General features: G+C 37.5%; 3 protein-coding genes across 5 annotated transcripts; all 3 read right to left on the reverse strand.

Moving 5' to 3' along the window:
• Positions 1-124: 124 nt before the first annotated feature.
• Positions 125-3,184, reverse strand: LOC141642425 (putative disease resistance protein RGA1). The gene has a single exon (XM_074451219.1). The coding sequence runs from the start codon at positions 2,909-2,911 to the stop codon at positions 329-331; it is 2,583 nt and encodes an 860-aa protein (XP_074307320.1). The 5' UTR covers positions 2,912-3,184; the 3' UTR covers positions 125-328.
• Positions 3,185-3,871: 687 nt separating this feature from the next.
• Positions 3,872-6,863, reverse strand: LOC141642424 (putative disease resistance protein RGA1). The gene has a single exon (XM_074451218.1). The coding sequence runs from the start codon at positions 6,682-6,684 to the stop codon at positions 4,093-4,095; it is 2,592 nt and encodes an 863-aa protein (XP_074307319.1). The 5' UTR covers positions 6,685-6,863; the 3' UTR covers positions 3,872-4,092.
• Positions 6,864-7,108: 245 nt separating this feature from the next.
• LOC141642426 (PTI1-like tyrosine-protein kinase 3) lies at positions 7,109-14,649 on the reverse strand. Of its 3 annotated transcripts, none has more exons than XM_074451223.1 (8): positions 14,458-14,649; positions 13,243-13,414; positions 10,035-10,291; positions 9,816-9,942; positions 9,141-9,414; positions 7,917-8,049; positions 7,734-7,817; positions 7,109-7,457 (listed from the first exon to the last, which is right to left on the reverse strand). In XM_074451223.1, the coding sequence occupies exons 2-8, from the start codon at positions 13,331-13,333 to the stop codon at positions 7,338-7,340; spliced, it is 1,086 nt and encodes a 361-aa protein (XP_074307324.1). In that variant the 5' UTR covers positions 13,334-13,414; positions 14,458-14,649; the 3' UTR covers positions 7,109-7,337. The 3 variants fall into 3 exon arrangements, with proteins under 3 accessions (XP_074307324.1, XP_074307323.1, XP_074307322.1); XM_074451221.1 differs by lacking the exon at positions 14,458-14,649 and adding an exon at positions 13,904-14,441 and having other exon boundaries at positions 7,202-7,457; XM_074451222.1 differs by lacking the exons at positions 7,734-7,817; positions 14,458-14,649 and adding an exon at positions 13,904-14,191.
• Between the last annotated feature and the right edge of the window lie 1,488 nt (positions 14,650-16,137).

Raw genomic sequence — 16,137 nt, forward strand, 5'->3', positions numbered from 1 at the left:
GATACAAATATTACCACCATTAATGTACAAGCTTAACCCGAAGGGATTCGATAATCTGACCCTTCTTCACATCCAAGATTCTAATAATTTCACTAATAAGAATTTGAGTAGATGATCCGCAGTCTATAGAAATGCGAAAGTAAGATCGATAATGCATTACATAAATTTAAAAGCAATTTGATGAATGGAAATACTCACAACGAGCAAATTGATACAGGCTTACAGTATAACAAATTTTAATTTAAATGACGTCTAAACCACACTTAGAGATGCTATAAATATAAATACCCATGGATTAGAGTAGAAATCAGGAGCTGCTTGATTGGATTTAATGAAGAGTGTAAATGTGACCATCGAGCCAATATTCAGGGACATGTTGTATTAGCGGGTAGTCTGCTCCGTTAGGTACAGCACATCTTTCTGAGAGATGCCGACAATTACTAATTTTCAGTACCTGCAGAGACTTGATATGGAGAAATCCCTCTGGTAGACTCATCAGATTAGGGCAGTTGTGAATAAAGATCTTACAAAGCACGGTGAAACACTGCGACCACGCCCCAAGTCCGGTCAGGCTGCTGCAGTTTGAAATCCCCAGATGTCGTAGAGACTTTGCAGCTGATTGAACCCCGTCTGGTAGGCATTTAAGCCGTGGAACCTGAATGATTGCTAGTGATCGAAGGCTTTGTAGGCCACTCATACATTCACCTTTCTCCATATCCAGCTCTTCACAGTTATTTATCCCCAATTCCTCAAGGTTAGTTAGTCCCTTTATGCTGATTGGAAGACTAGCCAATTTTTGGCAGTTCTGGATGTACAAACGACGAAGAGAATTGAGATGACCAATATCGTCATCATCCCATAATAACTCTAATTCTTTGCAAGTGAAGATCCACAAGAAACGAAGACACGGTAACCTCGTAAAATGGGTCCCAACTAAAGTTTTCTGACATGTAGTCACTACAAAATACCTCAGTTTTACCAACCTGTATATCTTTTTGGGTAACTTTTCAAGTGTCTCACAGCCGTACAGCTCCAGAGTTTCTAGTTTCAGTAACTCGCAAACGGTATCAGGGAGCGTTTTCAGGAGAGGATTGAAAGATAGGTTAAGGCCTCTTAAGTGCTTCAACTTCCCAATTGACTGCGGCAACTCCTCAAATGTAGTATAACCAATCCCTAGGGTGCGTAAGAAGCTGAAATTGGCTATAACCCCCTCAAGAAAAGATCGACTTACATTAATCATTCGATACCCAAATTTGAAAGTCCGTGCCTTTTCTGCCACAAGAAGCTGCTCTCTAGGAAATTCGACGCCCTTTAAACCCTCAGGCCCTTCGTATCCCCAAATGATATGTTTAGTCGATTCTGAAACATTGAGCTTATTCCGAGTAACAACAGCTAACTCTTCACCTAGAACATCCTCTGCTAACTCGTGCATAAGATCGTGTATCTTACACGTTTCCATTGTGTCATTAAAAACGATAGTTGGGTGTTCAAGAAGGGATCTAGATACCAACTCCATTGCACACGCATATCCACAATCTTCAATATCATCGTTTCCGTCTTGTAGCTGCAACAGCCCATGTGCATTCCATAGATATATCAGTTGTTTCGGAAAAAGCTTGACATCTCTTGCGTTCAGTGAGCAATAAGCAAAACAGGGCTTTAAATGGGAAGGAAGTTTGTCATAACTTATCCTTAAAAGTTGCATCACTTTGGTGTATTCTCCAGGCAACTTTGTAAAGCTTTCCAAGTTGTTAATACGTTGCCATTCTCGGTCATCCCTATCCCTCCGTAACAGACTTCCTATAACCTTAACAACAAGCGGAACACCCCCGCATTTCCCAACAATAGATCTACCAATCTTACAAAGCAATGGATATCTTTGTTCTTCACCTTCTCTGAACGCTAACTGACTAAAAATTGACCAACTTGTTTCATCCGAAAGCCTATCCAAATCAAACTCTTCCATAGTTTGAGTGATTGAAGCAACTTGTCTGCTTCTGGTGGTAATCAAGACCACACTTCCAGGCTTACCAACCTCAAGAAGACTCTTGAGCTCTTCCCAGATCGCAACATCATCAACCCATACATCGTCTAGAACAAGCATATATTTTCGACCACTCAATAAATCTTTTAGTTTATTCACCAACTGTCCTAGAGTGTTGTTTGATGTATTCACGCCACCAGCATCTTTTATAATGTCTTCTAACAGCTTAAGTAGGTTAAACTGATCCGAAACACAACCCCAAATCTTCAAATCAAACTCATTAGATATATCGTCGTAGACTAACTTGGCTAGTGTAGTCTTTCCGATCCCACCTATTCCAACAATAGGGAGAACAGAGAGACAACTAGCATCACCAACCGACAACAAACTACGCATCACTTGTTTTTTGGCCTCGTCTCTTCCCACAACAGTTGATCGTTTCACGTAGGAAATATCATTGAAGAGATCTCTTGACGGCCTCGACACTTCAACTGGACGCTCGGTGAGACCAAATTTAATTTTTCTAGCTACGATACTCTCTAGTTTTGTACGTACGTCTTTAATGTTGTGACTCAAGTAAAAACGAGATATGAGAGGATTTGAGGAGGAAAAGAAATGAGATTTGTTGACACTCCATCGAAGAGCATCAATGGAAACATCATCCAAGAGGTCATCGATGTCGTAAACAAGCTTCTTGAGATCTTTTAGCCAAAGCTTCATGGCGGCATTACTATACTGCTTGTTTTCTGCATCTTGAAGAACAGCACAAATGGCGGTGAGTTCTTCGGCTATGATCTTGAGATCTTCCTTAGCAGATTTGGCAGCTTTAATCTCTCCGTCGATATGGTTCACCACATAATCACCAGTAAAGGTAGCAATCTTCATAACAATGGATTTTGCTATGGCAAATATGATTGCTTCCGCCATTATTATGTTGTTGCAAAAAAGTCAGATGGACTATGCAAACTCCATTTATATTTTTTTCTAGGGTATTTTGAATAATGATTGAGACGGAGAAAGTATACATATACTCGGCTAACTTTCGACTTTCGAGCTCATTATTCCAAAAAGTCTTGAGTTTAGATAAGGAATGAAATGAGTAATTAACAATGACCACATATGAGTTATCACCATATCCACAAACTATCATTCAGGGTCAGTCTTATTAATAACTTCCTTCAACCACTTATAAATTGTTGACTCTTCTATAAAACCAAGTCTATATCTATACATATTGATATTCACAAATTTTCAATTCAGACGGACACTATTCGTCTAAAGTTGTAGACGGGTACCACTTTCATAATAAGACAAACAACCAAAGTGGATGTCACTACTTTGTCTTATTATGTAAATGCTGCCGTTATCCAATACTCCCTATGTCCCGGTCATTTGTTATCATTTCCCATTTTTGGGAGTCTCATTCAATTGTTGTCTTTTTTATTTTAAAAATGAAATTGAAGAGCAATTTGATCATTCACACTCAATTTATTCCACTTGTCATTTAGTAATTGGCTCCCTCCCTTTTCTCTGGTCTTTATGCTAAAACCAAAGGACAACAACTGACCGGGACGGAGGGAGTAATGAGTTTAATATATCAAAGCTATGTTCTTGATACAAATATTACCACCATTAAAGTACAACCTCAACCCGAAGGAATGCAGCCGTCATCATGATCAAGGCTTTTGCCATCCCCAAGACAATTAGGTGGCGACTTGGCCAAATTATAAGAAATTTGATGCATTTCATGTAAGAACATAGCTTTGATATATTAAACTCATTATTAAAAATAAAAGTAAAAGTTTCTAAAAATAGAAAGGGGAACATTAGTTGAATAATCCGTTTCGGAAAAAAGAGGGAACATTATAGTGACTGGGAGGGAGTAATACAGATAAATGTTCCGCAGTCCATAGAAAATCAAGTTTAAGAAAATGTGAAACGAAGATATTGTATTACATATACGTAAGCCGTTACGCGATTTGATGAATGGACGACTCACAACAAGCAAATAGATGAAGGCTTACAGTATGACAAATTTAGATTTAAATGGCATCTAAACCACACTTACAGATGCTATAAATATAAATACCCATGGCCTAGAGTAGAAATCAGGAGCTGCTTGAGTGAATTTGTTTGCAAGGGTAAAACTGACCATCAAGCCAAAAATCGGAGACATGTTGTATTAGAGGGTAGTCTGCCCCGCTAGGTACAGCACATCTTTTGGAGAGATGCGGGCAATTACTAATTCTCAGTTCCTGCAGAGACTTGATATGGAGAAATCCCTCTGGTAGACCCATCAGATTAGGGCAGTTGTAAATGGTAACGTTACTGAGCACGGTGAAACATTGCGACCACGCACCAAGTCCTGTCAGGCTGCTGCAGTTTGAGATGCACAGATGTCGCAGAGACTTTGCAGCTGATTGAACCTCGTCTGGTAGGCATTTGAGCCGCGGAACCTGAATGATTGCTAGTGATCGAAGGCTTTGTAGGCCACTCATACATTCACCTTTCTCCATATCCAGCTCTTCACAGTTGCTTATTACCAAGTCCTCAAGGTTAGTTAGTCCCTTCATGCTGTTTGGAAGACTAGACAATTTCTGGCAGTTCTGGATGGACAAACATCGAAGAGAATTGAGGTCACCAATATCATCATCGTCCCACAGTAACTCTAATTCTTTGCAAGTGAAGAGCGTCAAGACACGAAGACTAGGTAGCCTCATAAAACGGGTCCCAGCTAAAGTTTTCTGACATGTAGTCACCGCAAAATTCCTCAATTTTACCAGCCTGTATATCTTCTTGGGCAACTTTTCAAGTGTCCCACAGCCGTAAAGATCCAGAGTTTCTAGTTTCAGTAATTTGCAAACGGTATCAGGGAGTGATTTCAGTAAAGGGTTGTTAGATAGCTTAAGGCCTCTTAAGTGCTTCAACTTCCCAATTGACTGCGGCAACTCCTCAAATGGACTGTCCCCAATCTCTAAGATGCGTAAGTAGCTGAAATGGGCTATAACCCCCTCGAGAAAGGATCGACTTACATTATTCATTGGAGAGTTGAAAGTAAAAGTCCGTGCCTTTTTTGCCTTGAGAAGCAGCTCTCGAGGAAATTTGTAGCCCTCTAAACCCTCAGGCCCTTCGTATCCCCAAATGATATGTTTAGTCGATTCTGAAACATTGAGCTCATTCCGAGTAACAACAGCTAACTCTTCTCCTAGAACATCCTCTGCTAACTCGTGCATAAGATCATGTATCTTACATGAAAATATTATGTCATTAAACATGATAGTTGGGTGTTCAAGAAGGGATCTTGATACCAACTCCATCGCACACGAATATCCACAACCTTCAATATCATCGTTTCCCTCTTGTAGTTGCAACAGGCCATGTGCATTCCATATATATATCAGATGTGTTGGATAAAGCTCGACATCTCTTGGTTTTAGTGAGCAATAAGCAAAACAAGGCTTCAAATGGGATGGAAGTCTGTCATAGCTTATCCTTAAAAGTTGCATCACTTTGTTGTATTCTCCAGGCAACTTTGTAAAGCTGTCCATGTTGTTAATACGGTGCCATTCTCGCTCGTCTCTATCCCTCCGTAAAAGACTTGCTATACTTTTAATAACAAGCGGAACACCACCGCATTTCTCAACAATAGATCTACCAATCTCACAAAGAAATGGATACCTTTGTTCTTCACCTTCTCTGAACGCTAACTGACTAAAAATCGACCAACTAATTTCATCAGAAAGCCTATCCAGATCAAACTCTTCCATAGTTTGAGTAATTGAAGCGACTTGCCGGCTTCTTGTGGTGATCAAGACCACACTTCCAGCCTTACCAACCTCAAGAAGACTCTTGAGCTCTTCCCAGATCGCAACATCATCAACCCATACATCGTCTAGGACAAGCATATACTTTCGACCACTCAATAAATCTTTTAGTTTATTCACCAACTGTTCTAGAGTGTTGTTAGATGTATCCACACCAGTAGCATTTTTTATAATGTTTTCTAACAGTTTAAGCAGGTAGACCAACTCATTACAAATATCGTCGTAGACCAACTTGGCCAGTGTAGTCTTTCCGATCCCACCCATCCCAACAATAGGGAGAACAGAGAGATAACTAGCATCACCAACCGACAATAAACTACGCATCACTTGTTTTTTGGCCTCGTCTCTTCCCACGACAGATGAACGATTCAGGTAGGAAATATCATTAAAAAGATCTCTTGACGGCCTAGACACTTCAACTGGACGCTCGGTGAGACCAAATTTAGTTTTTCTAGCTACGATGCGCTCTAGTTTTTGACGAACGTCTTTAATGTTGTGACTCAGGTGAAAACGAGAGATGAGAGGATTTGAGGATGAAAAGTAGTACCTAAGTTGTGGAAAGAAATGAGATTTGTTGAGACTCCGTCGAAGAGCATCAATTGCAACATCATCCAAGAGGTCGTCGATGTCATAAACAAGGGACTTAAGATCTTTTAGCCAAAGCTTCATGGTGGCATTACTGTACTGCTTGTCTTGTGCATCTTGAAGAACAGCACAAATGGCAGTGAGGTCTTCGGCTATGATGTTGAGATCTTCCTTAGCGGATTTGGCAGCTTTAATCTCTCCGTCGATAAGGTTCACCACATGATCACCAGTAAAGGTAGCAATCTTGTTAACGATGGCTTTTGCTATGGGAAATATGATTGCTTCCGCCATTCTTAAGTTGCTACAAAAGTCTGATGCCTGAATGCCTGATGAACTATGCTATATGAGTTTTGCTAACTATCAAGCTTCTTGTTCATTCGATAAGGAATGAAATGAGTAGTCATAAATTGATAAGGAATGACTGTCAATTACTTGTATCAGTTATTATTCACCAACCATCATTCAGGGTCGGGGACGGAACTTAAAGCCGATAACTTCCTCAACTACTTATTCATAAATTGTTGGGCCCTTCTTCTCCAATCATAGAGCCAAGTCTATCTATACATACTGATATTTGATACCATGTCGGTCGACGGGTCATTGTATATGAATTTTCAGTTTTCAGTTAGGCTTTCAGCTAGCTAGTTTCATTGAACGGAGTATTATTTGATTATTAACATTAAAAAATAAAAAATAATCTCCACAAACTGCATAATAAGGCAAGAAAGAACCAGTACTGCAATGCTGCCGTTGTCAAATAATGATACAAATATTACCACCATTAAAGTACAAGCTCAACCCGAAGGGATTTTAAAATCCGATCCTTCTTCACATCCAAGATTCCAAACCGCAGACTTGCAAACAAATTAAAAAATAAGATTTATATAGGGTCATGAATAGTACAGTTTGAGATCCATTTGAGGAGTTCAATGTGACCCGCTTACTCAACTCTCCGGCGCAGGAGCTGGTGCCTTTAGCAACGGTTGTAGCGCTTTAACCACGATGCTCATATTCGGCCTGAACTCAGATTCATATTGGACACAAAGGGCTGCAACTGCTGCCAACTGTAGACAGATTATGTTCCAAACTTTGTTAGCTTGCAGCATAATAAGTATTGGAACAAAAAGGTTAAATCATAATTACAGCAACTAGTCCTTGTAAAATGGTATTCCGTATCATGTTAACAGACGCTACCCACATATCCGTTAACCCGATAACTTAATTAAAAACTAGCTCATGTCATACCCACATAGGTATTAGGTAGTTACTCGTCCTGATAATATTTATCATGATAACTTAAGCAATTTTGTTTTTTTTGCAGAATAAAATCAAGAAGAGACCTTAGCAACTCCTTTTGCAGGATAATCCTTCAGTCTGGGGTCAACGCACTGCTTCACTTTGTCCTCGCTCAATCTTGGAGTCGCCTAACAGTACAAAACAGCTTGTATCAGATTTTACACACAGTGTGAATCATACCATCTCTTGGGAATTGGGCAAGGGAAAGAGGAAGATATGCTACTCACCCATGTCACAAGACTTTGTTGACCACGGGGCATGGTGTGATCCACAGGTTTACGGCCAGTTAGAAGTTCCAGAAGAACGACACCAAAACTGTACACATCACTCTTTTGCATCAATTGTCCAGTCATGGCATACCTGAGAAGATAGTACAAAAACTGTTTCAGAATTATCGGTAGCAAGCCAGCGACACATAAAGATATTGGTACAAAACTGCCATATAATGCTACTCGCAAGTCAAGTTCTGACAGGGCTTCTAAAAATTACAGAATGCACATGATTCATATAAGAACCTAAAAATAACTAAAAACCTCCAGAAAATTAAACAATGTTATAATCTCAAATTTATTATGGCTCTTGTGACAAACTATGCATCAGAACTCAGAAACCAAAACATGAAACTATCATGACCTATTACGAATCAGCCAGCAAAGAGAAGAAGGAATGATCTCTATAGATGCTTGAACAAATGGGATAAAATGAAATTTCTCAGAAAGCCGGTCAAAAGTGTCATGTAGGCTTTCAAGTAGACGGTCGGAACTTTTTTTCTTTGAAAATTAATGCTTAAAAATAAATAATTAACCAAAGGAATTGTGGGCAAAAATATTAGCAAGGTCGCATAGCACTTCCAGCTAAAGTCACTGAGCGACATTAAGAATTACAGAAACTTTTTCACGGAGGAAAAAAAGAAACAGAGCAAAAACTGTCCAATGGCTGAGAGGCTTTACTGATTTTTTATTTTGGCATACTTGCTACTTGATTCAGTGTCTTTTATCAAAATCGCTGAATGGCTCGACAATTTTTCTCCAGGTCCTAAAGAAAAAAGAAAACGATCCTGTGTGGACCAATATTTTTATGTAGCTACACTACACCCAATCCCAATTTGACAGTTACTTTGTAAGAATTAACTAAATAAAAAAATTAAGACGTTTATGGGTTGCAACTTTGCTAAAAGAAGCAACCAAGCGATCTCTAAACTATTAACGCCCATAAAAAATTTGCTATTGTCTAAAATATCATTCTTGAAAGTTTTACACAAGTCCAGTTGACAGTAAGGTTATCCAATTCTCTGAAGTATGTAGTATAGGTTCCAAAATAAGCAAGACGGCAAGGGTACTTAATACTTCGTATCGCTTAAGCTGACATCATTGACATGCTTTTCAAAATTAGAATCATGTTAAACAATAACACAAAACACCATAATAGATATTAGGGTAGAAAGTAATTACTCAGGTGCATGATAGCCAAAAGTACCCAAAACCCTGGTAGAATGAAGACGAGCAGCCATATCAGGAGCTTGGTTTGAAAGGTTGAAATCAGCTATTTTAGCCCTGAAGTCCTCGAACAAAAGCACATTACTAGATCTGATGTCTCTGTGGATAATAGGAGGTTGAACCTTCTCGTGAAGGTATTCCAAACCCTTTGCAGCATCCACTGCAATCCTCACTCGCTGCATCCAATCAAGTACCGGGCCCGGTTGTGCACCTTGCACGCCTTTCCTGCCTGCAATAAGGATTCGTAAAAACTTGTATAGGATGGTTTAACATGTGAGACCAACCGTATAAACCTATAAATTAAAGGAGTACAAAAGGACTTGGGTTGGTCTGAGCGTGAGACTATCCAGTATTAACAGAAAGGATTTGAGAGAAGCTTAAGCACAAAAGAAAAAAAATCATTACTTTCATGTTACCTTTTTAATGTCGCTTAAAATCAAGAAAAGTGCATACCATGTGACACGCCCAATAACCCCATAACTAAATTAGTACATGAGGATTTGGGTTACTCTCACTATCTCATACAAGACTCACTAAAAAGGATTTACGACCAGCTTAAGCAGGAAAAAAAAAATCAGTACTTTGATGTTGTCTTCTTTATTTCACTTAAAATCAAGAGAATGTTCATACCATGCAAAATGTCATGCAAGGATCCCATTGTAGCAAATTCGTAAGCTAAGACCCGCATATTTCCTTCCACACAATAACCTTGCAGCTCAACGAAATTTTCATGCTTCAAAGTCGAAACTTTAGAAACCTATATCAGGACAAAAAAATGTAAGATTAACATCCACTTGATAAACCACATAAACATGTAATAAAAACCTGACTGCTTATAGTATGCCTGACCTGCGTCAAAAATTCAACATTGGACTCTGCTGGCTCTTGGGAAACATCAAGCTTTTTTACAGCCACTGCCTTACCACTTTCCATCGTAGCATAATACACTCTTCCATAGGAACCTTCACCTATTAATGCCTTGGAACCAAAATTATCAGTTTTTTCCTTAAGCTCGTCCAAAGACAAGGCAGGTACTTCGATTGTTGGTGCTGTCTTTTGAACTTCTTCCTTAACGGGAGCTGCTACTTTCGTGTTTTTGGAGGTTCCTGTTATCCATTGTAAAGGCAAAAAAATTGAAACACCATTAATATCCATGCTTGGTACAAATTACAATAAGCCCTCTAAGTTACAGCGGAAGGTCAAAGATTTGAAGATGTCATTAAGGGATCACACAACATCAGAAAGTGCAAGTTCAAGAACAAAAGATAAGGTGATCAAACTGCAAAAATCATCAGAAAAGTATTTTTCGAGGCGTAATACCAATCCTGTAAGAGCATACATACTAACATTTACCCTCATTTGCAAAGCATCACCTAAAGTTCCATTTTTTGCGAAGCACTGCCTACAATGCAGTCATATTGTGAACTACCAGCCGCCAGTTCCCATAAAAAGAAGTCAACTTTCCGGCATTAACCGCTTGCATCACGTGGGTTAGTCAATGAAAACAGATCATGCCTTTCTTCCTTCCATTTTAAATTTTCCTCAATGTCCAACCTCCTAATTTACTAATACATCCTCTCTATACTCAACTCTATTCTTCCTCTACAAATCCAATCTCCCTCCGTTCAGTACCGACTTCTCAGAATACCGTGTCAAGTATTCAAACTTACAGAGGCAGACTCAACTTTGGATAGTAAGGTCACTTAGAAATGGAATAATATTAGCATAATAAGGATTACACGAGTTTGCCAGAACAAACACATCCATGGAGGTTGGTGCAGAGAGGGTTAAAATAAAGTGTAATACATTACATTTGGCATAATGTTTGTTTTACTCTGTTATTCATGGTAAATAGGGCAAAGTAGAAAGTGCAATGAACCTTTACTCGGTATTTAAACACGGCGCTTATTATGACATTTGACAGTGCAAGACAAATGTGGTTAAATAGTAGGTAGTGCTTTGTATAACAACATTGCCCCAGTACCTCAAATGTGGTTAAATAGTAGGTAGTGTTGTGCATTAAAAAAAAAAAAATAGGTAGTGCTTCGCAAATGGGGGTTAGTAGGGGTGTTCATTTCCAGTTCATCGAACCGGTAGAATAAACCGATTAACCGCTCAACGACTTTTTCATTTCAGTGAAGCGGTTAACCAGAACCGTTCAGTATAGAAAAGCAATAACAAGTAGCCGTAGGCCGTAGCAACCACATAATATACAACAACAACAACAACAACAACAACAACAACAACAACAACAACAACAACAACAACAACAACAAGATCAGAGCCTTAATCCCAAAATGATTTGGGGTCGGCTGACATTAATCATCCTTTAGAACCGTTTATGGGTGAACGCACACCTCCAAATGTGAAAAAATAGAAAAGGGAAAAATGAAAAACAAAAGTGAGAGTGAAACATAATACAAAGTCAAGGTAAACTTATAGGTTTTAAAATCGAAGTCCGGATTTCTTTTACAAAAACTTAAAATTTAAATCGGGAATAAAGATTAAAACGATTTTGAAAACCGAAGTAGAATTTAAGGATCCGGAATACCCTAAAAGTAAACCAAGTAAAATATATAAGAAAGTAGTTGGTAAAAAAGGTGTAACAAAGGAGAGAAGAACAAATAATTTTTTTAAAAAAATTAAATAAAAACACTAAATATGTTAAATAACATCAAATACTAAAAATCCACATGTATCATTTCCCTCCATTGTGCCCTCTCCGTCACCATACTCTCCTCAAGCCCCAGAAATCTCATATCGCGCTCTATCACTCTCAACCATGTCTGTCTCGGTCTCCCTCTACCCCTAGGGACCTTTTCTGTTCTCAAAGCAACCACATAATATACGATTACAATATCAGTCGATACATTACTTTCGACATTTTAATCTTAAATTCATGTTCTTTCATAATCAGCCACGACAAAAAAAATAGTAAACTCATTTAATCGAGAACACAGGGGGTTAGGTGGAGGGTGAATTAATAAAACAGCAAAGAGCGAAATAATCAACTTAATACCATAAGTATGCCGTACGTTATTTATAACGCTCACATACACAACTAAATACGGTCAATTTTACAAAGTTATTTCCTTTATTTGCAAATCAGTGGAGGAGGGCTGTGTAAAAAAATCAAAAATAAAAAGGCAAAACAAACCACTCATCGGAACAGAGAATGCCCGCCGAGTGGGGGAGTGCACCCGAGTGGCGGAGGCCGGCAGCATAATTGTTAACGGGCACCAGCAGCTTGAACAGCAGTGGAGTTAAGAATTAAGCGTGAGGATGAGGGTGGAGTAATATGTGATAGCCGATAGGGTGGTGGCTGGTGGCTGGGTAAAATGTTAAACAAGAATGAGGAGAGAGTACATTAGGGTTCCTTTAATTGTGGGCCTATATACTAGACATCTTCTAATTTTCATGGCCTTTTCATATTCTGGTTCGGTTTGTTTTGGGCTTTTCAGTTTGGTTTTCACGGCTCAGTTAACCATGAACACTCCTAGGAGTAAGTGTTTGTTAGGGTTCACAAGAAATTCAACCACTATGCATACACAATGAAAATAATCGAACCTCGGGACAATCAATTTGAGGAGAAATGGGGGTATGATAATGTTACTTAACAATACGGATTCACTACATGGTGCCAATGGGATCATAATAAATCCAGGTTATAGCCGGTGGCTGATATAAATGTGATAGACAACTGAGATATCATAAAATTCATAATTCAGGAGCTGAACCTCTATATACACACTATTTTCACTCCGTTTACAAGTTTCAGAACTAAAGATATCAAAATTAGAAAATTAAGCACCAAAGCTTCACCTACCAAATGTTAATTTTCTTCATGCATGAGATCCTTAAATTCTTATGCAATATCGCATTAACAGCAACAAATAAAAGGAAATAACAAACACGAAACAATTGGAAAAGAGTATGTATCCAATGTAGAATTCGGAAAAAACTATCTAAGTTGCTCATGACACTTAATTCACTACAATCAAGCACACAATTGTGTTCATAAGACTGGAAGCAAATAGCCAAGTGCAAAGCAACATACTTTCTATATTGTTCCTTGGGCTTTGAAAGGGCTCCTCATTTGATGGATAAGACTCTTCTACATTGCAGGTACAGCAGAGCCATTTCCGCATCCTTGAAGTTGGCTTTCTCAAATGCAGATCGTCTTTTGAATCTCCGTTAAGCCTTGTGAAATAGCGGGGCAGTGAATGCGACTAGACAAGCAAGGAAAATACCTAGTAAGATTTTATACTAGCTGTAGAGAACATATTAAACACCACAATGCTAGCAATTTAATACGCCTCAAATTTCATCCAATAAAAATTAACGAACATTTCAACGTCCACCATGAATACAACTAGCTATGTATCGGACATTTTAACACCAGTTTCACCACACATACCAAAACAGATAGATCACTTCAATTAAATACAAGAAATTATCATATAAAATCGGAAGAAATACCCTAATCCCCAATAAATCTCTAAACCCATCTCTAGCTAGTTTAGTTTCTATCCTTTCATTGAAACAATTGAATACAATGTTCAATTCACAAATGATTGCATGCATTACAGCAAAACTTTCGTGAATCATACCTTAAATACCAAAACATACCCAAATTAAAATCAAACAAAAAAGGCAATACCAAAATACAAAATGCCTATCAAATTCACAATACCCACAAATAAAAATGCAATCCTCACCACATAACCACGGCCGCGAAACTTGTCTTCCATCAATCAAGAACACAAAGAAGACCCTTTATTATTATTATTAATTACTAAAAAAGCAATCAAAATTTAAGAAATTTCACCTTAATTTTTAGGTAGAAAGCAAAAAATAGAGAGCCTGCGAACTGGGGTTGATTATATAATTTACAATAATTCACAGGAGATTTCTTAAAGAATAATTTTGCTTGAAAAACCTAAAAATTGAGCCAAAATTGAAAGAATTTCAAAGAAAAGATTCAAACTTTGAACAACCCCAGAAAATAAAAACAAGAAAAAAAACATGGGTTTTAAAACAGATCAAGAAAGTACAGCCGAATTTACAGGGAACATGAGTTGTATCATTCAAAGTACAGCAAAAATTATAATAATATAACAAAAGACTGCAACTTTATATTTATTTATTTTTTCTTTAACGAAACGCGCACTTAGTCTCATTATATCAGACGGGAGGGGGATTCGAACCTGATGTCACTGTATAATAATAAACTAAATATGAAAATAATGCAACTTTATGACAGTAAGCAAACCTGGTGTGGTGTGTAGTAAGAAGAAAGGAAAGACAGCAAGTAAAGAATTGGAATAATATGATTTGGGTATTTTTGGAGAGACAGATGGGTAAGAGAGTGAAGAAGGCTTTTGTTTGAAGCAAAAATAATGAGAAAAAAAGTTTGAGGGACCAAAAAATGGATGGAAGGAGGAAAGGTGGGGTCTTTTTTGGTTTTTGTGGATTGGGACTCTTTGAAGGTTTGTTTGTTTGATTGTTTCTCATGTGTTTGGCCGGTGGGTGGGTGCCGTCTTCGGTTAGAAAGACAACTTTTTTGTAAGACCGTTTTAGGGTAAGACTGCTTGTCGTTGACTTTATCGTAAAAGTCAATAGATGTTTGTTATTCGAGGGAGGTTTTAGTGTTTAACTCGTTACCGTATTATGAATATACATTTTTATCGTGTGAAGTTATTATGAATGGGACGGTAATTGTTGTGATTTGCAGAATAGTCATGAATATCTTACTTTAGATTATAGAACTATTTAATTATGGTGACTCGTCAGTTAATATCACAAACTACTTTCGTTCTTGCTTGGTAATTACAGTTGAGATAAACAGGTGTGGTTAATTAATCCAATGTTGTACTTACCTTTGATAGTTATGCTAGTCAACTAATCAATTAATTTTAATCAAGAGTAGAGGCTAACAATCTTTCAAACTATAATAACTCAACTCGAACCCATTTTTATAGCGTTGATTAAAGAAGGGTCCTCCTTAATCGTGTCTACTTGCCCCAACATTTCTCATACATGAAGGCTAGTGGTCAGATCATAATCAAACTCCGTTAACATTAAGGCAAAATTGTCGATTAAAATCACTTGAACTCGATTTAGTCGAAGTAAAAAAGTCAAATAATGAGTTAATCCATATATAAAATATTTTGCATTGATCTTAATCCTCCTTTTCTTAACTATTAGGTAAAACTTGTAGACTCGAGCCAACATAGTAGATTGATCAATCAATCTACTAATTTCATATGTAAATGACATATTCTGATAGCATATTGGTCGTAATATGCTATAATATGGTGCTAATAACATCACATTCAATTTATACATGAAAATAACTAAATTGTCATATAATCTGTTAATTACAAATCACCGGTCTGAAAATCTGCTAATATAATTTGATAGTCCAACTGCTACAAAAAAAGTTAATCGTATTTTGCGAAAGTTACCAGCTACTATAAATCTGCTTTGATTCTACCACCTGTCAAACAAGACTAAAATCATGTTCAACATATAAAGTAGTTAACAACTAAAGATGGCAACTTATACAGCTAAGTTATCATAAATTAATAAAAATAACAACTACTTACAACGTTCAAAAGTTTTAACATAAGTAACACCATACATTCTAGCAATAACTACATAGAATAAATGAGAGGTGGGGAAAAAATATACGGAATACAAGCTAAAGATCGAAATGTTATCAAAGAATATTTGAAATTCAAAGGTTGATCGCAATAAATACGTAAAATTGAAAAATGTTTAAATTAGTGGGGTATTTAATGAGAATAATTCAACTCACAACCCAACTTCTCAATATAAACGTTTAAGGTTAATTCCAAAATAAACTTAATTTCTTGTGCCATATTTTCAAAATAGAGAATTGTAAGACCAACTATTATCCCTTCTCTATATCATAACCACCACTCCACCA

The sequence above is a fragment of the Silene latifolia genome, chromosome 2, assembly GCF_048544455.1.
Source record: "Silene latifolia isolate original U9 population chromosome 2, ASM4854445v1, whole genome shotgun sequence".
NCBI lineage: Eukaryota > Viridiplantae > Streptophyta > Magnoliopsida > Caryophyllales > Caryophyllaceae > Silene > Silene latifolia.

What these genes read in the sequence shown, in the direction of transcription:
- LOC141642424 (XM_074451218.1), bottom strand. Translation starts at nt 6,684, where the DNA reads ATGGCGGAAGCAATCATATTTCCCATAGCAAAAGCCATCGTTAACAAG.
- LOC141642426 (XM_074451221.1), bottom strand. Translation starts at nt 13,936, where the DNA reads ATGGAAGACAAGTTTCGCGGCCGTGGTTATGTG. An exon ending in CCCAAGGAACAATATAGAAA is followed by an intron (nt 10,292 to 13,242) that starts GTATGTTGCTTT and finishes AATGGATAACAG; the next exon opens with GAACCTCCAAAAACACGAAA. An exon ending in CTGCAAAAGGAGTTGCTAAG is followed by an intron (nt 7,458 to 7,733) that starts GTCTCTTCTTGA and finishes ATCTGTCTACAG; the next exon opens with TTGGCAGCAGTTGCAGCCCT.
- LOC141642425 (XM_074451219.1), bottom strand. Translation starts at nt 2,911, where the DNA reads ATGGCGGAAGCAATCATATTTGCCATAGCAAAATCCATTGTTATGAAG.